This window comes from Vanellus vanellus (assembly GCF_965231255.1).
Source record: "Vanellus vanellus genome assembly, chromosome: 5".
Taxonomy (NCBI): Eukaryota; Metazoa; Chordata; class Aves; order Charadriiformes; family Charadriidae; genus Vanellus; species Vanellus vanellus.
The window spans coordinates 6,419,670-6,447,479 of record NC_138910.1 but is presented as its reverse complement, the minus strand read 5'-3'; the positions used below and the strand labels follow the sequence as shown (position 1 = coordinate 6,447,479).

Here is a 27,810-nt window from a genome sequence, read left to right as displayed (position 1 = left end):
TAAAGTGCTGCATGAACTTTAGGGAAGAAGAGCCACATAGCTCCATAAGAGGAAAGATCTCTCTCCTGCGTTTTGTACTAATTTTGATCCAAAAATATAAACTTGTATGCTGCAAGTCATATCTGTGATAAAAATGTCTCATTGTCTCTTGTTTCCCTTATATTCTCCGAGTACCTCTACTTTAGTATAAAAAAACGTTCATTTGATTTCAGGGGTGAAGATCATGCCAACTGGGAATCAGCCCAGTCCCACTCACCTCTTACTGAAACACAGATTATTTCCAAAAGCAAAAGCAAATACTCTAACTAAAATGAACAACAACAACAAAAAAGGTCTCAATGTCAGCTTGTCAAATCCATATGCCAAGAAAAGCGTCCTTAAAAAGAACAAATGCTGACTACTTCTAATCAATAAACACTACAAGAATAGCTGGACTCTATCATACCCACCAAGCCTACATTTCCTTTCCCACTCACCTCCCGTTCAAGCTGAGGCTGGTTGATCACTTCATTTCTAAGGTAGAAAGAGATCTGCCCCTTTCCAAAATGAAGGGATTGCAACCTTGCAAAGTCTATGAGAAGGGGAGGAAGATTCCTGCCACGCTCCTCCCAGAACTACATTCACCCATCTACAGTTGCAGTGCTGGTAAGTAACTGCTAAGGTAATTAATTGTTGTTAAGCAACATTTTAAATGACCACCTCCTCTCACTGTGGAATTAGAGAAATTTCTGTTGAAGAATTTTGGCACTCAAAGACAGAAAATTGGTGATCAAACCTTAAAAACAAGGCCGCATTGTTTTGTTTTGCATTCCACTCTCTGAAACTCTTGATTTCCTGAACTGTAATAAAATTGAAATAAAAAGGCTACTGACATCTTGACCCAAATGGAATCGGTGATAAAAATCTTAGGAAGAATTAAAAATCTTCCAAAGAAAAACTGCATCAAGGAAGAATAACACTTAATAAGAAAATAGCCATTATACGTACAAAATAAAAAAAAACTTGGGAATTACTGATTCTCTCTCGTGCTGAATCCACTGCTCCATACTGTCCTGTTTTTCAGTTGAACTCCTTTATATCCATTTCTGTCTCATTTTATATTCAACTTGTAACCTCTTCGAGACAGTCAAGATTTTTTTTTATTTCTGTATAGTACTCACTTCTGGTTCTTGCTCCTTTTGATAAAGGATTTGAAGTGTTCAGACAATGAAATTATTAATGATTAATGACAATATGATTATGCCTATTAAACTTGTTAAAAGCATGTAATTTTGATTACATTAAACCACTAGTTTTTTTTAAAAGATGAGACTTTTTATAATCAATATTACTTTTACTAAATTGTCACTTTGTTTAAAAACCAAAACCTGTTAAACTCAATAAACAGAAAAAAATATTTTCATATAATATATACATTAATTCCAGTAACTGAAGCCATGTTTCACAGAAATATATATATATGAATATACCTTTAGGATGATAGTACCAATATTTTTAATAACAACACGTGCATGCACACATATTTCTTTCTGCAAATGTAATATAGACATCACACATCCATACTGGGTAAGTATGGAAGGTACAAGTCCTAGCATTACGCGGTAAGATATTTTGCCAGTCAAAAAATGTAATTGAAATAGTGACGACTGAGAATATCTCAGTATAATAAACTCACACAAAAATGTATATGTCCCAAAACTACTATCACAAAAGAAGCAGGAAATTTAGACTTAAATCCCAACATCTTAAGGCACAAATGTATCTGCTCTATTAAAGCTGATTATTACATATGACTTATAATGACACTATGAGAAGAGATTAACAAATTTTCAAAAATCTGCCTATGAAATCACAGAATCACAGAATCACAGAATCACAGAATTATCAGAGTTGGAAGGGACCTCTAGAGATCATCTAGTCCAACTCTCCTGCTAAAGCAGGATTGCCTAGAGCACGTTTCTCAGGACTGCATCCAGGCGGGTCTTGAAAATCTCCAGGGAAGGGGACTCCACAACCTCCCTGGGCAGCCTGTTCCAGTGCTCTGTCACCCGAACCGTAAAGAACTGTTTCCGTGTATTTGAACGGAACTTCCTGTGTTCTAACTTGTGCCCATTGCCCCTCGTCCTGTCACTTGGAACCAATGAAAAGAGCCTGGCTCCATCCTTCTTCAACCCACCCTTTAGATACTTGTATGCCATAATCAGGTCTCCCCTCAGCCTTCTCTTCTCCAGGCTAAAGAGTCCCAGCTCTCTCAGCCTTTCCTCATAAGGGAGGTGCTCCAAGCCCTTAATCATCTTAGTTGCCCTTCGCTGGACTCGCTCCAGCAGTTCCCTGTCCCTCTTGAACTGGGGAGCCCAAAACTGGACACAGTATTCCAGTTGTGGCCTCACCAGTGCCGAGTAGAGGGGGAGAATGACCTCCCTCGACCTACTGGCCACACTCTTCCCTATGCAGCCCAGGATTCCATTGGCCTTTTTGGCGACAAGGGCACATTGCTGGGCCATGGATAATTTACTGTCTACCACAACCCCCAGATCCTTCTCCTCCAAGCTATCTCCCAGCAGGTAAGCCCCTAACCTGTACTGGTGCCTAGCATTCTTCCTCCCCAGGTGCAGGACCTTGCACTTGGTTTTGTTGAACCTCATTAGGTTCTTCTCTGCCCAGCTCTCCAGCCTGTCCAGGTCACGCTGGATGGCAGCACAGCCCTCTGGGGTGTCAGCCACCCCACCCAGTTTGGTATCATCAGCAAACTTGCTGAGGATACACTCTGTCCCCTCATCCAGGTCATTAATGAATATATTAAACAAAATAGGACCGAGTATTGACCCCTGGGGGACACCACTGGTTACAGGCCTCCAACTAGACTCTGTGCCGCTGATCACAACCCTCTGAGTCCTGTCCCGCAGCCAACTCTCAATCCACCTCACTGTCACCTCATCTAGCCCATACTTCCTCAGCTTCCTAATAAGGATGTCATGGGAGACAGTGTCAAAAGCCTTGCTAAAGTCAAGGTAGATGACATCCACGACTTTCCCCTCATCCAGCCAACCAGTTATAACATCATAGAAAGCTATCAGATTGGTCAAGCACGATTTACCCTTGGTAAATCCATGTTGACCACTTCCAATAACTTCCTGTTCCTCAACGTGATTGGAGATGACATCCAGAATGAGTCGCTCCAATACCTTCCCAGGGACAGAAATCAGTTAATCAAATCTAGGACTGAAATATTTTATTGCCCTACTTTAAAATACTTTATTGCCTTTTTAATTTTGGTGTGAGCAGTTGTTTATATGCCGGTTCCCCTGTAGCAGTAGAGAGCAGCATGCTGTCACAGCAGCGCTGAAATTATTCTCAAATACATACAAGTCACTATTCGAGTAGAGCGACTCACAGTGTGCAAAGGAGTTTCAAAGATTCGTAAATTATTTCTCAGACCGACAGAGACCACTTACGTGCCTGCCAGCCCCTACGCCTCAGACTCGTGCCTTGCTGCTGGTTTCACTATTGATGCCCACTCTGCCCCGCAGGCTATATGTCCCTTCGTCTTTGTCTCTCCGTACTCCTGCCTGGATTGTCTCCTGCCATCACCCAGCTATGAGCACAGGAACTGCTGAGTCCCTTCGGTTTATCTCATTTATCTTCTACCGCAACTGGAGGAGCCGTGCAACACTCTGCAATTTTCTTCAACAAAAACCTCCCGGTTTTGATCGTGTTGATATGAACAGGGGGAGACCCCGTGACACAAGAAAAAACTGCATTTTATGTTCTCTGTTCTGGTCGCTTTCTGGCAGGAGCAACTGCGTGGAAAATAATGCCCATCCTTTAAAATTTGTGATGGCACATGTCCAGCTTATACGGAAATATATGGCGAATGTCTGCTAAGTTTTTGATGAGTTCGTAAAAAAACTATTTTCAGAAGTTTATAATTAATAGAATTTTATTATCACAAGAACAGTGGAAAATTCAAAACCCCACTTGTTGGTAATCTTCATAAACTGGGCTCCATAAACTGGAGACTGTGGAACCTTAGAGTTATGTAACTGCGTGACTTGCATTTAATATAGGTGAATCTGTGCATTTTTCCTGAATATTATCCTTTAAAAGAGATAGAATAAAATAAAATAAAATAATCAGATTCAGGGAAACATACGAATTGGAGAATTTTATCTGAACAATTACGAAAACTGAATCTAGAATACAATTGTCAAATGCATTTGTGAAGCAATTTTCATTGTGAAGCAAATTGAGAAATGCAATTATGAAGCAATTATCAGTTTGTGCTATCAGATGTGGCTATAAAAAGTAATTCTATAGACTCCTCAGAAGTTGGGAAAAAACTGTTGCAATATCAGAACTACCGTTTATATGTCATCTGCTGTGAGAAACGCTCTTTTCTGACTTCTCTAAGTTTTGAGCTATGAAAACTGCAGTATCAAGTGGGAAGGAATCTCACAGATTCCTTTTACACTAGGACAATTTCATGAATAGCTGCATTTACTCTTATAAAAGTCTGGTGGCAGAGTTCAGAATTAGACACAAATACTCACTTTCTACCTAGAAAGCCCTTACAATTACCAATTTTTGAAATTACAGATGCTAAAAATGTTATAATCTCCAAAAACCTTATCCATGATACTTTAAAACTCGCATATATGTACGCCAATCCTGAGGTTTGTAAAAACTCAGGCAGAAGCCAATTCTGAAGAAAAGGTTTTTTCAAATTGAGATACAACAGGAAAGTTTCTCTCTGTTAACTATACTACAGCTAAAGAATTCAGTGATGAATACTTAATTCCTTTAAGGTTCAACACTTTTTCATTGCTTAATTTTGATGCCGCTGTAACAGCACAGAAGTGCTCAACTTTTGTTTTTACAGTATAAAACATCAAAGAACTCGACACAGTTAAGGGCTAATCTCAGCTCAGAGAAGCTTCTGTACTTCCTAAACTGGACTATCAGATTCTACTTTTATAGCTTCATTATACTGAAATTCTCATCTTCAAAGAGTGAAGTGGGAAAATGGGAGGCACCTCTGGGTTTTAAGAGCTCCGAAGGATAGGAAAACCTGCATGAGGCAATCGGATACCGAGGGAACTGCGAAGCTTGCATCTCCTCTGGGCAGTGGGAACCAAAAGCAACTGTTAAGTCTGACAAATTCTTAAATTATTTTTTTTTAAAGCTCATAGAAGTAAACCAGCTTAGCGCTTAGCCAGATTAGCGCTTCAATGCTTGCTTAATCATTTACCGTGCATAACATTTGTGAAGGCTGCAGTGCTAAATTGGCTAAGCTCTAAAGACAGTTTACATAATCAAGCATTAAACTTCAAATAGATAAGCAAGGTCATTGCTGCCCCTAGCGCCAAGAAGAGCTCCCAAGTACTGTAAGATTTCTGGCCTAGTTAGCATGTTTTCAAAGTTCTTCCTAGGACTCTCCTGATAATTATAAAAGCCTATTTCTGTATTGAAATGCAGGGGAAATTTACAATAGAAAAGCAGCAGATGTTCTCTTTTCCTGAAAAGTTCTTTAAGATTTGTAAGAAAGAAAGAAAGAAAGAAAAAAAGCTTGTTGCAAAAAGTGTTAACACTAAGATCTAAATACATGGAAACCCCCATTGCATGGCATAAACACTCCTTGGTTTAACATACAGCATGTAATAATTAGCCCAAGGTTGTTCCGTCTGTCCTCAAGAAGTATTTAGTGCAGAGCACAGAACACCGCAGTCTCTCTCATACAATAATATCTCTTTATGATATAAAATCCACCCATTCTGATAACATACTTATTTGCTGGGTCTTGTGAAATCCCTGTGGTGTTTTCGGATACATTTTGTAACAGGTAATTTAAGATCCCAAAAGCATATTCTCAGGGAAAGAACCTCACAGCAAGCTGGCCTTATGCTCACAGGTCACAGAAACAGGGGAAAACATAATTAGCTGACGATAACAAGCACTTCAGACTGCATCACTCACGTGATTCCCATTTAGACTTTTTTCTCTGCTTCATGAGCATTTATCTGATGGTCATCATAACTGTGCCTTTATCCTTCTCCATTTGAAAACACAAAGGCTACAATAAACTCAACCGTCCCTTAGTTAACTTTGACAATACAAAGCGTCTCAAAATGACAAAGGAAAATGGGCCATGAAATCCATGCGAACAATACGTCAAGAAACACAGTTATCACAAGATATGAAACTGATCTTTCTCATTTAAGTCCTCATCAACATGGATTAGAATTGCTCGTATCAGGAACCTCGAAGGGATGACAGTTTGACCTCCTCTCAACCCCAACCACTGAACTTCCACAAGTTTCCCTTATTGAAGACAACTAACATGCAGAAATATTTCTAGTCTTGTGCTGAAACATGAAGACACGCAAACATTATTTGGTATTTTATTTCAGGGGGAAGGGGGAGGCAGGGAAAAGATTCTGATTAAAGACAAATTGATCGCTATGTAGGAGGTTTGCGAAATGCTCAAAGCACCCTTCGGAGCACCTACAGGCGTGTCTGATCAGTTTGACACCAAGAATTCTATTACTACTTTGTTAAATCCACAGAAACTTTTCTACAAATTAATTTTGGTTTGATAATCACATTTTGAGTGAAGCTCCTGACAATAGGAAGTGACAAACAGCATTACCTAAGGAGAAAATCTTCCTTCTGCATAATTTAAATACCTCGGGATCTTTCTCCCAAAGCAAAGGTTTCTTATGGCTTGAATTTACATATCATCTGTACTTAAACCAGAAGTAGTATGATACCAGGATTAACCAAAGTCACTGTCACTTTTGGAGCTTGCCTCAGATATTTAACTAGTACCAAATTTCGATAAATTTTCATTCACAAACGGAAATGGTAAAACTCTCAGGCACAAAAGCCTACAGCACGTCCGGTAATACGTGACTTCGAACTCCGCGATACCTGGAGAGTCGGACATGCTCCCTGAACAGCGAGGAGTGCATTCAGCTGTCTAAACTGGCAGTGGTGGTGCTCTGTTGAATGAGAAAGATAATTTGTTGTACGAAACACTACTCTTCTCTGCTACCAGCCGTGGCTCTGTGACAAATTTCCTTCTTCTCTAGGATCACATATCCTCAGGGAAGACATTAACTCCATGAATATAAAAGCACTTGAAGCTGATTTTACTGACTTGGGCAAGAGATATCCACAGGCTGGAGACTGAGACAATGGACACCAAAGAGAGCATGGCTGGAATTTTGCAGATACCTTTTGAAATTTAGCGTTAGGAGTACGTTTTCTGAGAAAGAAAAATTCTGAAACTTTCAGGTTGAAAGAGAAAATTGAGAAAGGTTTGACCACTGCAGTCAGGTCAGGGCTAGGAGAGACACTTTGGCTATTAATCACTTCTTTTCTTTGAAAGATCCAGAAAGAAGAGTAAGAGGACAATTGTATGAGAACAAAATAGCAGGATAGCAGCATGGGGAATAACATCAAGAGGCGGACGGAGCTTTGCTTCATTTGTCAGAAAAACAGACTGTCAGCAGGAACCAAACCGGCACTCGGGGGTATGTCTAGGCATGAACTGTTTAGGTGAGCAGGTTATGGCTGTCCTGTGCTCGTTACAAAAACCATGGAATTGAATGCTGAGATTAATGGGAATGTTTACAGCTCTCATAGCTATTGCCGTAGTCTCTCTAATCTACCATCTCAAATAACTGCCATTGAATTGTTCATTATCTGTTTATAACTTACTAGTCACGAATACAAAGGCTAGAAAACTTTTTGTTTTGTTTTGTTTCACCGCGAAGCTTCAATCTGAAAAAAAGTAGTTACTTCATGAACTCTGGTTTGGAGAAAACCTGGAGGCAGCCAGTACGAGATAAAAGCCAAAAAAAGCCCAAATGCATGAAGTTTTACCAGGACAGCAGCACTTCTGAGGTTTGGGTAAAGCTTGCAGAAGGGAGCTGAAGTAACACTGTTTCGTCTCAAAAAAAAAAAACAAAAACAACCCAAAAACCAAAAAAACCAAACCTCAACACACCAATACCAATTATTTCATATATTTGAATTAAAGTGAAAGATCTTTAATTATACCATTTAGAATATGAGAACTATTATTCATAGTATGAACCTTTTTTCTTTTCTTTTAACGCTTTATAGATAAAAGATACTAGGTTTTTAATTATCTGTCAGGTGAGAAGCAGAACAAAAGGATAAAGATTACTTCACTATATAAGTATTTCAAAAGTTATTATTTTATCCATCTACCAGGAAAGCCCCAAATTACATTTGCAATACTGATCTCCTTTATTGACTCAGGCTGAACAGACTAATGGACATTTCCAGGTTTTCTCAGGCTGGAGAAAAGGCTGCTTTTAGCCACGTTCTGGCTTTGTAATTTGGTCGAGAACACGTGTTGCAAATATACACTAGAGTTCAGAATTGACAAGGCAGCCTCATATTGCTGAGCCTCTTCCCAGAGTTTCTGGTTACATTTGACACTTTTTCCATGGACATGTATTACTGCATGTTTAAAAATTATTCATATGCATAACAGAGAAGGAATATGAAAATCGACTTTTAAAATATTGATTAAAAAGGAAACAATGTATCAGTAAAGGTTGCATAAATGTTTTAAAGTATAGTTTTTACATAATTAAAAATAACATACAAAGCACCTTCAATTTAAAAACTACCAAAAAAAGAAAAAAACAAATTAAAAAATATAAAAGCTGTTGACCAACCTTTATGTCTATGAGATCCATCCATGTCAGAAAACTCAATATGATTTTCATCAGCCCAATACAGTCTATGGTTGACATAATCTATCGTAAGAGCCATAGGTCTAGATATCTGTGTTTCTATGACAACTGTTTGACTGGAGCCATCCATACCAACACGGCCAATGTGAGGATACTCACAGCAATCAATCCAGTACAAGTATCTATAAAACAAAATACAACAGCTGCTTCGCTTAGAGATGCGAAAATAATAACAATAAATTAATTTATTTAGTTGATCTCAAGAGAAAATCTGTAATTATTCTACAATGTTTCCATTTTCCAGACAGATTTTTGGATTTTTCTAGACCTGCTTGTAAATGAGTGTGCTAAATGTAAAGGGTTTGAGTAGCAGAGTCCTCATGCTAGATGTGATTTCATCAAATTCACTATGGACTAGTAAAAAGTGCAGTTAAATTGCTTGGTCTTGATACTTTAGAATTATAGAATACTGCCCAGATTGTACTTCGTGAATCTAATATTCTGCAAAAATGGCATCACTGCTAAACTTATGACAGATATAGTATCACAGTTAAATTTTCTTTTATTAACACATATTATAAAACGATGTTTTTTTTTGTTAATAATTGTATGATGCAAATTATATCACTTCAAGAAGCACTAGTTCCAAACCATTAGAACAGTTTCTCATATAAAGGGATTAAAAATAGGTAAAGCACTGAGAAAGACCATTGGAAAGCTGAGTAGCAATTTTCTTTTTAATATACTATTGAACCGCAATACAGAGCATGTTTTCCAAATAAAAAGTCCTATTATTTGGTACATGGATGCACGTTGCCACTGCTGTATGCCATTACTTGGAACCTCAGGACAGATTTTTCCAGCTGTGATGCTGACATGGCTTTAACTCTACAGGTTTTGGACAGGTTCTCAAAAAACCCAGATGCAGCTCACATTCTTAATAGCCACCCGGAATACTATTTGCGTGCAGGAGAAAATGATGGCCCTAAGAACAGCTACTGGTATCCTACAAAACACAGGAGCAATACGTTGGCACTGAGCATGCTCCATGTAAGCAGCAGAGAAAGGGAACCTTCTCCACTGACTCCAACAGTAAACTTTTTCTTTGGAAACACATCATTACTATTGTATGGCATCAGCAATATCGCTGATTTAGCATTTCTCATTTGTGAGAGAAACCCTAAGATACAATTAATGCTATTTCAGACAATAACCCTGAATTTGAAATGCAAACGTAGGTTTTATTTCCAGCAGCTTTCCATACTAAAAATAAACCAACAAACAAATAAATATTAAAAAAAAAAAAAAAAAAAAAGAGCTCGGTCGTGGAAAGTGAAGTCTGTACACATGCTGTGCACTGAGCAGGAGCACAAGAAGGTTTTTAATGCCTGTGCATATCTAAACCTTCCTGGAAGACTGGGACTCTCTGTAAAATCTTTGTGGAGTTGATTTTTGCATACACAGGGAACAGATTCGGATATCCAGGCAACCAGAGAGAGATACCATGTATCGGTAACTTGAATACATTTAACAAACATCTACATAGTCCCTGCCAAATTTTGCAGGGAAGAAAAGGTAGTTACAAGAACATTCAATGCTAGTTCTAAGAACGGGTAGAAAATGGGTTTTCTCTTAAAAATAATGAAGTAGAGAGGTTCCGTTTCTTAGCTAGGAAACACACTGATTTTGTTTAGGCAGAGTCCAGATGAACTCAACAATTTTCTCCTGTCACTGACACTTGAGACGATTACTTGAGCCTTAAGATTTAGAGATGGAGAAGAATCCTTAATTTGCCATGATACTATAAGAGTGTTGTAAGACTACAATAGCTTTATTCACACAGATGTATCCTAATGTTCCGCAAAACGGAAAGCATTACATGTGGAATTCAGATATGAAAAGACATAGGGCAAACCTTCTATAGTCTCTATTTTATTTATCCAGAGACTAGATAATAATTTAAGTATTACTATTCAGAAGTATTATTTTTCTTAAAGAATCTATGCAGCATAAATATTTAAGAGAATACATTTGGTTAGAAATTCACCAGGTTTGAATAATTTTCAATTAAATGTACACTCATATTTTAGTGGATAGTGTTAATACAGGTGATGGTTTACTGGTGAATTGAGAGGTCTCTGAATACGAGGCATTAACTGCATATTGACCCATATAGACCCAGTGGCCAATGGCTGTGCATTACACATATAGCCACATAAACAGGAAATACCTCAATTTTTTAATGCATTTTCTGTTTTAAGAATATCAAATATTTTATCTTCTATCATCAGAATTAGAGGCTGGCATGAAATGGTTAGATGGTTTAGATAAGTCTCTCTAATGCTGATTTGGTTTTGATCAAATAGCAATGGCTAGAAAGTTTCTGTTTAAAAAAAAAAAAAAAAAAACAAAACAAACTGAAAACAAAATAAAAACACAACCAAACAGGGAAAAAAAGGCCTTGTATCTCTTGGGGTTGGGCAAGATGACCTTCAGCAGTTCATTCAAAGCTCAACCATTCTGTGATTCTGTGAAAGTCAAATATTGAATAAATTTTTTAATGGAAAGATGATTTCTTTTCTTTTTTTTTCTTTTTAAAATTCATCATATTAGGTCAATTTCCTCAAGGACATAAATTTTATGAAAAAAAAATATAATATTTTAAAATTTTAATATAAGTGTTAAAAAAAATGTCTGCGGTTCCTATAGCTCTCACACCATTCAAGTAATAAAAAATGGTGGTGGTGCTCAAAACTGTCCTCAGAATACCAGCACAGATTTATACTAATAAATAAATGATAAGTCATGCCATAATTAGCAATTACAGGTACCAGTTAACAAAGTACTTAAACTAACTAGGCAGTTCTCACTTCTTATCATTGTTGTTGCAATACATTTTTAAATCATGGATAACATCAAATTTCTGAAAACTAAAGTTAGAAACTGTCACCTAAAACAAACCCCTTGTGTCCTAATAATGAATCAGTCCAGTTATTAGACATGTGTGAAAATAAAAACTTTAATTTTATAGAGTAAAAAAGGCAAAAGCTATCTTCAAATTCTGTGGGATTAAACATTTTCATTCTGCAATTAACATGAAAAAACTATCAGAAAAAAAGTCTTAGGGTATGTGGTAGTTGAATGGTGTAAATTATTTTGGAAATTAGTAAACACAGAACAGAGCACTAACAAGACAGTTCAGTGAATCAATAAAACAAAACATATGAATTGTCTTTCATGTAATATGAACTTTTTGTTATTTAGTAACACATTTCTTAAAAAAAGACATATTTTTTTTTTAATATCTGCTTTCCTCCTATCAAAAGAAAACATTTACAGAGTAGTAGATATAACAAACCATGGTTTTAGGATCTGCATTCATCTTTCTACTACACCTATTTTAAATGTAATGATGATATAGTAAGCATTGGGAATGCATTTTAGACTAGTGATATCCAGTGTAGCTGAAAGTTAGATAATAAAAAACTAATTAGTATTTCCTATCTTCTGTTTTTGTAAAAAAATATTTAAATATAAAATTAAGGTTACATATTAATTACTGCGAAATGACTGATTCATACCCAGCTTGAGGATCTAAGCACAGGTCTCTAGGAAACTTCACTCTTTTGCTCACAAGGACGGTGGGGTATAAGCCATTGAGTTTAGACACCTCAATAATTCTCTTTTCAGTATCAGACCAGTAGAGATTCTTCCCAATCCAATCGACAGCCAGTGCATTGGGAACAGCTGTATTGTGGACTACCTAGAAAAGCAGATATTACATAAATTATTCATCCAAATACTGGGAAAGGAAAAACTCCCTACGAGTTTCTAATACCAGAATATTGAGAAGTTGGATATATGATAGTGACATACAACATGCAAAGAATAGGTATTTTTCCCTGTTAAACACTGACACTTCTGAAGTAATGACACTTCTTAAGTAACTAAGACAATGTGACACTTTCTTATAGTAAGAGAGAATGGAGAATACCACCTGAAGTAAAGACCAAATTTCCAACGTTATGTGCCAACTTTGAAGAGTTCTGTATCTTTCATTTTTCAACTGAAGTTTCTAATTTTTCTTTTGTCTCATTTTAAAAAGACTTTTTCCCCTTTACTATTCTGTTTATTTTTCAGAGAACCGATTGGAGACAGGGCTTCTCTCCCCATAGCGTGCCCTCAAACACATCTGCTCACCATTTCTCTCACCAGTCTACATTGGCATATATTTCATTTTAATATCACAGTAGTGCCGTACGTCATCACGACAGACAGACCCTAAGGGCACTCAACTCAGGCAAACAGGAAAAGATTACCCAGTTGGAAAGTAAATACTGCGCTCTTATTTCCAACATTCATGTGGGAGAAGAAAGAGGAACTTTCTAAGAATTTGTTAAATTTCAAAAGGGCTACTTTATTAAAGAAAAAAAAAAAAGAGACAGGAGCAATTTAGTGACCCACTGGAAACCCCAGGCTCTACTGACTGGGATGTGTTATTCTCAAGTTTTTTGATGACGTGAATAATTCCAAGACTTGAACAAACGCCTCTAGATAGACATGATTACAAATCTCATCGTGATTGTATGATTCAATCTTGCTTGACTGGGAGTACTTCATGTTAAGTGCTGACTGACATTTGAATATTCCAAATCATTAGAGTCCAACTTCTTCTTAGGCTTAAAAACTCTATTTCTGATAAGGTCTATTCTGACCTATTCTATTCTTGATTAGGTCTGATTAGGTCTGTGCAACTAGAGCTTAAGAAAAAAAAAATAATCAGAGCGCGCAATACTTGAAAATATTTAAGATTTCTTAAGTACTAATAATGGGTTTATCACTGTAGTGTATATTCTAATTTATGGTCGTCTTCACCACTGAAAGCATCTGAAATAGAGTATAAACAGTACACATAAACCTGATTATGTATAACAATGTGTTATTTTTAATTTTATTTACCATCTGAAGAAACTGAAAAGCCTGCAAGATAAGAAGGGATACTGTAAGATACTTGAAACCAATTTTATAGTTATGAATATGTAAAAGCACCCTTTCAGGTTATTACGTTATTTATCACTTTATAAAATCTTTTTAAAATTAAATCCAGGCATGCACCGATTTTTTTATATGAATAAAATACTTTCTTTTCTAATACCTTAGCACTTCCAGCTTCACTGTTTTATAAATCTATAATTGCAGCAACCGCTGCACTGTAACATGGGACATTTCACGTAGAAACGGATAGCTCTGCAAACCTAGATAGGGCTTTAGCTACGCTATCTAGAAGCATCAACCAAAGCAATTAGTCTCGCTTTTCTGATGACTTTTCCTTTGGAGAGTCTCTTTAAGCTTATTCCAGTCACCGAGATCATCAGTGTGACATTTAATGTACACAATCCAGCTTACTACAGCATTTTCCAACGCCAGATTTCATTTGAATCTACAATGCTATACATAAAACACTGTGTTAATGTTTGAACACATTTATGTGAAAAAAGTTCTTGCTTCAATTGTATAAATATCTCCTCCATGATCCGATGCAGAAGAAAAATGAGGTGCCATCAGGTTACCCAGAGCAAGAAAACTAGAGTTGGTATGCTGAAAAGATGTTATCTTCTAAAAGGGAAAACCTAGATAATATATCAAATAGTACAATTTACTCTAATAGTATATTTATTTATAGCAAATAGTAACACAAGAACAATGAAGAAAATAAAATAAGGAATTCATACTTCAAGGGAAAAGGTTGTCAACCATAAAATCTCTCTTCCACAACAAAAAAAAAAAGTTAAAATATTTAAACAGGTTTAGTGGGAAACTAATTATTTGTAACATCAATTATTAAATATGTGCTGTGCTAACCTATTAAAATCTAAGTTGAAGAGACATAAGGTTATCATTTGTCACTGGATAAAAGATTACTGGCAGAATATCAGACAGCTACAATATATAATTCTTGAAAATTTCTGCACATACTTTTAGCTTTCAGAGGCCAAATCTGGGCCAATTTTTTAAGTGAAAAATACCAAATAATCTTACAAAAATTAAATGCACTTATTTTTACAATTTTTGCCTTGAATTTGGCATCCTATTTGAGTAAAACCTCCATCGAGGTGACATTCTGTAAATTGCAAAATATTAATGAAGGACAAAGGAAACCGCCTCCATGACCCCAATCTAGTTTTCTTCTAATGTTTGTTCAAGTTTCTGAAACCTTTCCTTAAAAAAATGAAATTATTATTACATCATTAGAAAGAAACAGGAGTTTTTTTGGACTCTCCCACCTGGACATTACAACGTTTTGACTGGGAAAAAAATTATTTGTTCTTCTTGAAATAGTTAACATTAGAAAGAAAAAGTCTGTGGTCATCCCCAGTCCTGAAATCATTTCCTAAAACAAAAAAAATTCAAACTCATTCAGAATTGACAAGAAGCTGACTAGGATGCTTTGTAAAACGTTTCAAGGCAATAAATATGATTCAAGGATTTAATGGATTTTGAACCCCACACTTGCCTGTCAACTATTTTTTGCAGGAAAAATCTTTGCAGGAACTCGCCAGAACTTTTGAGGGCATGCTGGACTTTAGGTTTACCCTAACGGAATCAGAGTGCCATAACTTAGGCTCATCCACATTTTTTTTAGGTTCTAAGAACGATTATTTCCTTGTGCAGGATGTAAACAACATTCACTGATGCCAGCCAGTTGCAAACCTCAACCCTCAAAAAGACTAAAGTCGGTGTGCTCTGAGGATGTGTCAGTCCGTGTACTAAGCTGCAAATGAAAAATAGAAATCTTTTCTCTCTGTAGATTTTACTGGTGTACAATGAGGGAAAAAAATTCACAGGATATGTTACTGCTCATTTGTTCCATGTTTAAGAAGGTCAGACATAAGAGAATAAGCAAAGAAGAATTCCTTACTGCTTATCACAAATTCTGGAAAAATGTTCGCGTAAGTCAACAAACGTGCTTAATAGTGGATTTGTGAAGTTTTTCCACTAGAGAGGCAAAACGGACAGGCTGTGCGGAAATGGGAGCACAGTTTTACCATGGATTATTCACAGCAAAGACATCGAGTTACTTTCATTATCAGCCTAATGGAGGCGAGACAAAAACAAACTGAAGACCATGGAAAGTTGTATATGAAGAAATAATACATCAGTGTATTTACACAGCTCACACCTAATATACTTCTTTTCTTTGGCATTCTGTAAACCACACTGAATATCCATTTCAGTCAACTGTCAATTAAGTCATAAGGAATTTAGCACATAAATAAAGTCCTCTTAGTCCCTACCTTTATATTTCAAATAAGATACAAATGCAATTAAATTTTACTAGGACTAGCTAGCTTTTACTGTCTTTATATGCATATATCAACACTCCCAACCCCCCCCCCCCCCCCCAATCTGGGTTAAAAGCAAGAAGGAGCATTTCCCAAAATACCGAAAAAATTCAATTCTAGTAGTGACATTATTAACCCCCAATTACCTTGATGTCACTTCCATTTAAACACATTCTGTTTATGCGACTGCCATTCGGTCTGCTGGAATCAATCCAATAGATGAACTCTTCTCTATAGTCGAAGTCTATTGCAATCACATTGTTCAGCCCCTAAAAACAGAACAAAAAGAGTCCATTTATTCAAATGTTTGAATATAAACTGTTGGACAGCATTCAGAATACAAAATACATCGCGTGTAATATTCAAAATAGTTTATTTTACTGACTGCATATTTTTGAAGTACCTCTCTCATTTTTCCATGCATTACTTGTAAACAATCAGAAAAAGAGAAAAACTGTAACAAATAAATATGGTGACAAAGAACTATCTCACTACAAAAATGCAGATGACGTATGTAACTAAATGAAACTTCTGTGTTGTTCTTTCCTATTATTAAAATGAACTTCAGCAGTAAATACTTTAATTTTTGTTCAGTTTCTCTGTTCATGACTACTTTTGGCATTACCTTGGCAAACTAGATAACGTTCATTTTAGAACAACTCAGAAATAGTATATTTACTATTTTTATTAATGAAAACATGCCATTATTAATATAAATTGATGAGGAATTCAAAGTTGTGATGCTCAAAGAAGCATTAATTTTAATTCCTGAATAAGGAGGTTTTAAATTCTTAGATGCTATATTGTAGGTACTGCGTACATATATATATATGCGTACACACACACACAGAGGTAGTATATACATAAAGTGTGAGAGCTGGAGATCCAGCAGGCATCTGGAAGTCTCCTATGGCTCCAGTTCCTAAGCCAATACATTGTAAGAAAGAGTGGTGATCATATTTGAGGTACTCCTCCAGGTTGGAAAGAGCAGTCATCTAATAATGGCTTTTCACCCCAAATAGCAGATAGGAAAGAGAGGTGTTGCGCTCAGACGCTAGCTCTTATTTCCTTATCTGAGAACAGGAAAGCCTTGCCCCATAATCTCCTTAACATTCTGAGATGTAGTGAAATCACAATTATTCTTAATGTACAAAGATGTTGTTATTAATCAAAGACGGAGCAGCAGTGGTAAAAAGAACGGATGCAGTTTGCGCTCCTTTGAAAACCGCGAGACCATTTTAATCAATCCCCTTATCAGCCCAATGCCCTTCTACTCTCAGGTAGATGAGCGATCTCCCTCGTTAATGTAATTCATAGTTGTAGAGGGAATGTTCCGGACTAGCCAACTCTAAAATAAACAACTAACAACAACAATATTTAATTGTACAGAAAGAGATACAGGGCCTATCTGCCAACTACTACAGTCTAATACTGTAAATCTATCTTTTGATCAAAATGTAGAGGAAAAGAGTAATTAGGCTGCACAACCCACCATTAAAGAAAGCCTGAGACAACACAGCGTTGGAGGACCACGCTCATTTTCAAAAATCACATATCCATGCACAGTGTTTTAACAAAACCAACTGCGGCTCTGTCATAACTGTGCTGCGAAACACTCTTCCCGGCCCTTTTTCTACTGTCAGTATAAATGCACCTACAGATAAACCCCCACCCCAAATACGGAGACAACAGGCAAATGAATACAGAAGAGTATCAAAAATTTGTAACATTCATGAAATCAAAGTCTGTAATTTGTGAAAAAATGGCCTTACAGCTACATATTCTACAACGCTGTAAAAGTTTCTTAAGTCTCCAGACTAAGCAAGAGAAATGGCTGCCTGCAAGTCTTGGGTTTCAAGTGGTTCATTTTGTGTCAGTTTAGTTCCAATATTTTTCAGAACATCAACTGCAGGTAAAATTGTTTGTGTACATCTGCAATAGAGTTCTCTGTCCTGACAACATCTCCTCTTCCTGATCCACACGTCACTTGTAAGTCCTCCTAGCGTAACTCTCTGTCACTTCTCACACAGCCTGCCTTTAAACTGCAGCCGCTGCATTAGTCGCTCATCTGAAACCTGTGGTTTTGTTTGTTCCTGTTGCACACAGCGCAGGGTACCCTAGGCTGTGATTTGCGTTGCCTTGGTGCCCCAATTAAAAAAATGCAGGTAAAAATTACAAATAATCAGGAGGGAGATTCTCTCTATCTACTCTGCCTATGGACACCCCAAAGAATTTCGATGACTAGGAGCGAAGGAAATGGAAGGCAAAGAGCATACATGAGACACAATTCAAACAGTCGCACTGTTTATATATATATATATATATAAAAACAAAAAAAAAAAAAAAAAGAAAAAGCTGGTACGTGTAACTCGGAGAAGACTGAATGAATTCCTACTTTCAGGTCCTTTACTCCGAGTTTGTGTGAAGCTCTGTTAGAATGGCAAAGCACAGATCAAATACACAGAGAAGGGTGGGTTTGCTCCTTTGCCAGAGCAGCTCTGCTATTTGCTTTCATCTGGTAGACGTCTAAGAAAGAGCCGATCCATCATAACATTACAAGGCCAAAAAGATGTCCTTATGAGGAAGACAGCCCACCTGTTCTGCTGGTATAGCTCCCTCTTTTGCTTTCATATCTGGAGGCTTTTTAAAATGCTGTATTTGGAGGATCAAAGGCCAGCAGGTTCAATAGCAGAGGTATTTATTAGACCAGTGAATTAATGCGATATGGAAAACACAGATTCTCTTCCATGGCTGGAGCTACATGGTCTCTGACATACTGAGGAGGAGTCCGTTAAATTCAAGACTGACGAAGCTCTGAGACAATCTGTCAGCACCAGCCATAAAGAAAATTTACTTGTTGCTCCCCTCTTTTCACAGGCTTCTATCAATAGATATACCAGCAAAAGAGGAGAGAGGCAGTGAGATGTAAATGAGAGGCAGTCAGAAGGATTTCAGAAGAACAGACAGACTTTAACATAATGCTTGCTGTGCTTAAATAAAGTCAATGTGTAATGCAAGATGGTTAATTTTGTAATTACTGCTGTGAAGACCTGAGCACCTCTCTTGTGATATTAAGATGCAACAGCTTACTGACGCAAAAAGTCACAACAAGCCTAACGCTACCGATTGGCAATAACTGATTTTTCTAGTCTTTCTACAATTCGTTAATTAGTACTCCAGGAAATAGTTGTTCTTATCAAAACATATTTTGGAACTCTAATCTCTGGTAAGTAACTACACTTAGGTGAAGCATAGAAGCAGAGCGGAATGCTAAAAGTGACAGCTCTGTACTTACTAGGAGACTTTCTCTTTTTGTAGGTTTTTTCAAATAAGTTTTTTTTTCTGTAAGAATAATTTATAGTAATTATTAAAAAATTAGATTTAGCCAAAGATATATGTCCATGTATTGTAATATTGAAAGTCTTGGAATTGTCTAAGTCAAAAAAATAGATTTGTATCGTGACAGTAAATAGCCCAAATAATACATTACCAAATAGTTTTTGGGTTGGTGTTTTGGTTTTTTTTGTTAGAACTGAAATATACAAATTGCGCAAAACATTGTGATGAAAGAGGATCACAAATAACATAATTCTTTTAGTACATCAGAATGACTGATGAAACAACTGCCTGAGATTCAATCATGTCAAATTCAGATAAAATAGTCAATTTAAAATATTATGAAAACTCTGAAGATACTGCAGTTGTTCTATGGTGCACACAATGCCAATTGTAGGATGATGCTTCCGTCAGTTGCACACTTTAGAAAAGAATAAAAGTATTGAGTTAAACTTAGAGCACGGTACTATGATTATACCTGTTTCAACAAAGTGTAGTTGGATCCATCAGTGCTAATTTTTCTTATTTCATGATGATCAGCCAGAATTAAGAAAGGTTCCTCATCTAAACCCCGGGAGAAAGAATATATTAGACTAGCTTTAACGTTAATTTATGGAAAATCAGGAATACAATGCTGAAATACAGATGGTTTGAAAAATAAATGTTACATGCTCTGATCAATGTTATGGATGAAAGAAATATTTAAAACATTCAAATGTTCCAAGAAAGATCAATGATGCAGTATAAAAATGAACAAAGCAATCAATTAGTATATCTTTCAGTGTAATTTAAATTTTTTTGCCTTTGCAATATGGGAATCATACTGTATTTTATGCTAATTAAATGTCAGAGATTAAATTTGAAATATATTTCATACCACTTGTTTTTATTTCAACATTCACTTTCAAATTATCACTAAGACTATTATTTGTTGTGGTTGCAATCCAAGAACGTTTTGACCATTGCTTTTTGAGATTTCAATACTCTGAACAGTATAGACATTAAGAACCAGCTATTTGGACAAACTTTGATTCTCTAATTCTGAACTGAAGCCAGATTTGGCTTTCTTACCCCTGGTTTTCTAGTTTATAAAAAAAAAAAAAATTTCTTCAGCTACTCATTCATGCCATCACTTACTTTGAAACACCTCTGACACTGACACACATAATAGCAAAAAAAAAAAAGAAAAAGGAAAAAAGCTGTCTATTTTAGTTCTGTTAACAGAGACCTCACATACAATAAACCCCACATTTACTACTAATAATTAAAAATGTATTTAAGACTTGTATCTACTGCTCATACATTCTGGAATGTAATGTGTTGTCCAACCTGCTCTGCCCTCGCACTGAATACATCGAACCGCTTTGCTTGCATTTTCTGTTCAACTCTTAAGACATTCTCCAGTTCGTAAATGATCCAAGGCATCACCCTCGGCGCCAGCTGTTCGTGATTTGTGGAGAATGGCTGTAATGCTCTGCTCTGTTGTAAAGAGTTCAAGGCAACTTATGCAGGAAATTAGAATGAGGCTGAACATTCACGGGTTGGCACCTCCTTGCAGCACAACCATCCGTGCCACAGCCCAAACAGCTTTGTCGTGGTCACTTTTGAAGTTTGATATATGACAACTCCAATAAAAGGCACTATGATGTGTTCCAGCGCCCTTTCTCATGTGAGCGATCTATGCCTTCTACGTGGACGAGCGCCTCGCAAGGCATCCCCTAGACAGACCCTGCATTTCTGCCCTCTCCTGTGCTTCCCCTGATTACCGAGGGAAGCACCCGCGACAGGAATACGAGGCAGGCAGCGGTTCCAGCCTTCCTGCCGCTTCGAAAGAAAGTAGAAGTTTTTTGATATTTAAAATGGGAACACAAGCAAACAACTTTGTGCGAGACTGGACTAAGGAGGAGTCTGCTCAAGCTGCAGGTTGCCTGCACTGCGAAGCAAATCCAGCAGAACGCAGTAATGGGTTTTCTGTTTTTTTTTCCTGTTGACGTCTTGCTCTTCCTTTCACTGATCTAACGAATCCTACTCACTGAAGCACATAAAAATAACATCAGTGCCCTAGACAGAGGGGTGAGGAAATAACCAATGTTCTTATATATCGTGAACTTTACTGTGTATTACACGTAAGACTGGAGAATTTCATATGCTACAGGAATAATGGATTTTGCAACTTCTATTATTTTTTTCCCCGTTCATCTTTTTCATACCAGGAAGCTTGAAGTACTTTCTAATATTCTAGAGTTGATGACGTAAAACAGCAGAAGTATTTTAAACGCTTATAAACATACTACTATCATGTGACTCAGAAGTAGAATTAAGTGATGTATTTTAAGTTTCCTAATACTTTTTCTAACACAGTTACTAAATCAAACTTTCATAATCCACTGTAACTATTCACTAAAAATGGATTGAACATAATACATACTAAAAATAGAAATTATTATAGAAATTATTATTAGATTCAGACATTGAATCACGTTCTTACTGCTTACTGAAGAAGCAGCGTGCTTCAAAGTATCTCTGTTTATGCAAGCATAAAAGGGTAACACAGACCTTGGAGCTAAGGTATTTCACAAATTAATTTGGATACAGCTGTGAATTAAAAAAAAAAAAAGTGATACCTGAAAGGGATTTGCAGCCATTTAGGTTATCAGGCTGTATTTCATACCCATCTGCACACAAGCATTTGTAAGTTCCATATGTATTGATGCATTGCTGGCTACAGGGAAATCCCGATGAACATTCATCAATATCTATACATGTTTTGCCATCATCCTTCAGCCGGAATCCAGGCCAGCACTGGCACTGGGAAAGAAAAACAAATACATTCATTTTGAATTACTCTTTGATTCTCTTTGTTATCTTACGTACTTTCTTCTGAATATGTTAGCATTATAATCTTTTTCATGTAGTTTCAGTTTTTCAAGTGACATCTTAATTACATTGCTATTTATACTGTTTACAGGCAGACATACCTGCATTTCTTTTCAACTACTGCTGGTGTGATCCTAAGTACCATTCCCTCCCAAACAACCCTGTAGAATGAGTGATTATTCTTTCTTCTTTAACTGAAGAAAAAGTAAAACACATCTTCTCACAAATATGGAGAGGATTCTCCCATGAATTTAATGATGGATGGACCCTTTGGAGTTCTTTATTTTCAAGTACATGTGTGTTTTTTGGTAAAGACAAAGTTTTTAATAACTTTTCTTGAAGTTTTCTTGAACATCTGGCATTCTGTGTAATAGATACAGTAATGTGAATGAGAACTCTTGAAGATTTTTATTGGGGCAGATGATGACCGTGGCAAGCTTATCACATGCAATGCGAGTAACGCAACATACAACTGGGTAGAGGGGATTTGAAATAGGGGCATAGTTTAATCAACGGAAAACTTTCTGTCACGTTCCCTCCTGCATCCTCTCTATTATTCTCTGCAGAGACCCACGACATGCTTTCTCCCCAACAACGCGACTTCAACAAGGTTTTTGCTGTACCCAACCTAGTCTCCAACACGTCTCCGGCTCTCAGTCTATGGCCTCCAACTGGGACGTGGTTTCAGAGGTTTGAATACCTTTCGACAGATTTTATTTAGTTCTCAGTGGGCCAATACTCTATTACAGAAATGAAAGATTTGAGGTGCCGTTAGGGTTACTTCAGAGTTAAAACTCTGAAAAAAATCTCTCTTCTATTCTCAGCATCTATTTACAGATGCGTGCAGCGGGTGGCTAGGGTTTACGTAATTCCCGAGGAGTATTCCTCTCTACGTCTCCAGGCCAAAGAGCAAATTCAGCTGACTCAGAAAACACCAATGAGCAGTTTTGTTCTGCAACTAAGGCAATTTTATTTTGTTTAAAAATTTCTGTGGTTTTGACTTAGAAAAAACATTGGAGAAAACTGTTATGCCTGCTATTCCCTCCTATGTGTTTTCATTTTTCACAACTGGTTTTCAGTGCTCTTTATACATCAGTGCTCTTTATACATCTTTATACATCAATGCTTTAATTATTTGTTAATAATTAAAGCATTGTATGTTCTTTTCCATAGGTCTAAAGTATGTATTTTACCAGGTTTTTTTTATACAATTGGCAATTGTTTGCTTACTTGAAATAAAAATTTGAATGTTCTTACTACGGTATTCACTTCATTCCAAGGAAGTACAACTCACTGGAGTTTTATTATAATCAGCCAGTAGTTTAGAAACAGTTAAGAGTTAAGAATTTGCATTACATTACCCCATCTTTTGTAATTATTCACCTTGTATCCAACAGGAAGATCCTGACACTCTTGAGAACAGCCGCTAACTTTCTTACTGAGGCATTCATTGACGTGGCAGCTTTTCTCATCAGATCCATCACTACAATCTTCTTTGTTATCACAAACATCACTTTGAGGAATACACTTGCCATTTTTGCACATAAAAAAAGAGCTGTTACATGACTGCTCTGGAAAACAAAAAAAAGAAAGCACAACTTTGTGTAGTCTACTAATATTTGGAATGAGTTGTCTCATGGGCTAGCTGCAATATGTGCATGTGAAATGAAACAATTGTGTAAAAATTGAATATTAATTTCTTACTGATAGTATTATAATCCCTTTTTACATTTCAGTGTCTTTACAGTTTTATCCCTCTCCTGGAAAATGTGTGAATACTTCAACTTATTATTCCCTCCTACACATTTGTTTTCATTTAATTGAGAATCCTCTACATTATCTCTGCACAAAATACATTTCTATAGTTTGCAAAACTTAAAAAGTGTGGCTTCTCTCCCCTGTGGATGCTGAGGTGTTTAGTAACATGACTGGCTGAATTCTGATGCATTCCTTGTCTAAGGACATGCGCACATGTTTTTTTTTCCTGTTTGGAAAAACTTGAATAGGTCAGCTCAGCTACATTCAGCTTCTTCAAAGCAGAATAATTAGAGTTAAAGCAGGTATGTTGCCGTACCTCAAAGCAAATGAGTGATTTCTATCAAAACTGGTAATAAGGGACCAGCGCTACCGTACAATAAAGTCGTAAGACCTAAATGGAAGAACTGGTCTTTCAAAAAGCCACAGAATAGGATATAATATACACACCAGGATTCATTTTCCGCTCGAAACCCAGTCAGACCTCAGCAAACTTATGCCAGTACAAAATATCAATAAAACAAATCACATTTGGTCAGTAATTTGCTAATAAAAGTAGACCCCTTTTTAATATAGCAAGAACATCCCCTTTTGTATGATCTATTTCTGTCTGCTGAGTATATTAAATATATTAAATATTTCCAGGGCAAGCTATAACCTCTGACAATAATTACGTGAATATCATCTTATTGTAGTAGTAACAGAATTAATGCCTTACTGAACTAGCAGCCATCTAATGCCATCGAAGCTGACGGCTTGAACTTCGTGAGCTGAGATTTTGGATGCTGAGGACTGACAACACAGTTGTCTTGCAAGACATGAGGAATAGCGCCATGAAAGCACTGGAGATTTAAGCTATGAGGTTTTACATCTGCCTGTCTACAATTCTAAACCATTACTTTCCAAAAAGAAAGGTCACACGTGTTACTCAAAAAATTTAATAAATACGAACCTGAACTTTTGCATTTGATATTTATAGGTGCTTCATCGGAATGGTCTGGGCAGTCAAAATCACCGTCACATTGCCACTGGGAATTTAACAGGCATCTTCCATCAGCACAGGTGAACTCTCCAGGACGACAGTGACGATACCCTAGAAATACAGCAGTCACTGGCACCATGCTTTGCTTCATACTTTCGACATAAAATTTTACATACAGAAGGCAATGTAAGTATCTCTTGTTCCGTAAAGAGATACAAAGCATTATACGCTTATACACGGGTGTGTACCAACAAAGAGAGAAATCAAATGTCTCTTATGCAGCACAGTATAGTCAGGAAACAATTCCCACATATGTAAAACATATTTATGCAGCTCTCGATCCTAAATACATTTTCTTTTAGGTGTAATTTAACTTTTTGCTATTATTAGGAAATAGCTTTCTAACAGACATTTTAGAAACTACTATAACCAGCAAATATTTTGGGATATCCTTACTACTATATGTACTATGTGCTTGCCCTTTAAAACGTGTAGAATACTAATCATTTTAACCACACTAAATATTCATTTTCTAAGATGACCATAAAATCAATATATATAAAATGCATACATTTGCAAAGCTAAAGTGGATTTCTAACAGAAAATTATAATACATAATGAAGTAAAGAACCCACAGACAGGCATTTGCTTCTTAGAACACAGCTGTGTAAGCTAGAGTTCAAAAACAACAAAGTAGTAGAAAAATTCAGAAAAGTCAGCACAAATTTAGGTTTTTCTATTAAATTTTGAAACATGAAAGCTAACAATTCCCAGAAGGAAAATCACCTGCTGTTTGTAAGATGTTTACTTGTAAGCTTCATAACACTAAACCAAACAGTAAAAAACTTATGTTCCTGTTTGGGAAAGAAGAGTGTAACTTCTCCTATATTCTATGTATATAAATTCTGCCTCAAATAATCCGTAGTCCTTTCAAAAAAGCCTTGAAAGCAAGTCTTGATTTAGTTTAAAACTCAAAAAAAAAAAAAAGATTATAAAGTAAGAATTACATAGCAACACCCGTGCTGATTATGAAGAATTTTGCAACTTTTTTGAAAAAAATCCAGATTACACTGAATTATGTTTAACACACTTTCCTGCTGAAAAAAAAAATGCAGATTTTAAGCTCAAAATTTGATTCTTCCAAGGAATATATCTGAATTATAGTAACTACTGAAGCTGTGAACATCCGAAATGAGCACTGATAACTTTCTACTCTCTAGAAGTAGAAAGTTGATATTTTTTCTTTTTTTTTTTTTTCTAATTACTGTATTTCCTGCTATCTAATACGGTTTATTTTTTCTGATAGCAGATGGAGATATAACATTTGACCCTCTGCGATGAGATATGCGTCTACATCAAGAGCTTTAAACCTCTCGTCGATCTTTAGTTGTCATTTAGAAATGTGCTAATGTACTATTTTCAAAATGCAATATGTTATTATATCAGTTACGAACTTTACTTGGAATTCAAATAATTCTGTGGTCTCCGGAAGGTGTGTTTTTTCCCTCCTTTTACACAGATCATGCTCGAAAGAAGGCAGGCTGCCTTGATACAGAAGAAGGTGAAGCTTTTCGGTGGTGTGAGACACATTTGAGTGCAAGATTTTACAGACCAACAGCTCTACCTCATGTCTGCGGTATTTCACAAGTGCATCATCGTCAGAAAGGTCATTACAAATGTGCCCATGAAGGGATTCAGCCTAATACTGCCTCTGCTCTGGATGACAGGACATACAGAAAGTGGGAACTGAAACCAGAAAATCCTTCCTATTCCTGTATTTGTCTTTTGATTAGCCACCTAAACAACGTATTTCATCTTCTTGATGAAATTTCATATTCCTGAATACAGGTCCTAAATTATTATTTTAATTTTCAAGAACATCATAAGAAATACATTACAGGATGAGACAGTGGCTCATCGAGCTCAGTATTCTGTCTCTGACAGCAGCAACAGGAGATGTAATTTAGGGAGAATGTATTTCATTCTCATGCTCTCCCCAGCTTGAATTATTGCTATTTTCTTTGTTTACAAGTAATTAATTATTAAAATTTCATTTAAAAGACAGGATTATGCAATGGAATCAAAACTTGTATCAAAGAAATTTTCAAGGATTAGAATGACTGTGAATCTGTTTAGATGCAAATTCTGACATAGAAATAAACAAGTAAAAAACTGGTTACTCCAGTCACCAGTCCCATTTTTATATATCTGAATAATACTCTAGAAAAACAAGAAGATATATATTTTTCAATGATACAGACAGGGGAAAAAAAATAAATCTAGATTTTTAAATGGATTTCCTTAATTCAGCTTTTAGGGTTTTTTTTTTTGTTTGTTTGTTTGTTTTTTTTATGATATCAAGATGGAAAGTTCTAGCTCTAGAATGTAATAGAGCTAGGATCAGGCCACATAGTTTCCAGTCAGAAATCACTTGGTGAATTAGCTGGTGACATCCCGACAACACCTTGAAAAGTCTGTTTTGCAATTTGATTCCTACGCTCTACAAGTAGTTCCCTTTTCTCATAAAAGAATGTAACCCTTTCCTAAAATTACACTATAATGATTTTGCTATACTAGTCACATGCTAAGGTGTGTATTTGAATACCAGCTAGTAAAAAATTGCATTGGAGCAGTGTAACACCTAACACATGTTGTTCTAGATTTCAGTTTACTCAATAGAAATAAACCGAGCCAGTGCCTGAAGGTAGGTCCATACTACAATTAGATAAGGAGTTTGTACATCCTCTGCTTCTGTTGCTATTTCCTCCTCCTGTCTCTTCCCAAAAGT

General features: G+C 36.4%; 1 protein-coding gene across 1 annotated transcript in view; it reads right to left on the bottom strand.

Annotated features, from left to right (window-relative positions):
• The window catches only part of LRP1B (LDL receptor related protein 1B), a gene marked incomplete at both ends in the record, with an annotated part of 773,038 nt that overhangs the window by 100,137 nt on the left and 645,091 nt on the right, over positions 1-27,810 (bottom strand). Inside the window, 7 exons of the mRNA XM_082483434.1 lie at positions 8,712-8,911; positions 12,311-12,492; positions 16,219-16,341; positions 19,887-19,972; positions 22,033-22,216; positions 23,669-23,856; positions 24,993-25,133. Of these exons, the coding sequence (XP_082339560.1) occupies positions 8,712-8,911; positions 12,311-12,492; positions 16,219-16,341; positions 19,887-19,972; positions 22,033-22,216; positions 23,669-23,856; positions 24,993-25,133 (1,104 nt within the window). The remainder of the gene's footprint in view (positions 1-8,711; positions 8,912-12,310; positions 12,493-16,218; positions 16,342-19,886; positions 19,973-22,032; positions 22,217-23,668; positions 23,857-24,992; positions 25,134-27,810) is intronic.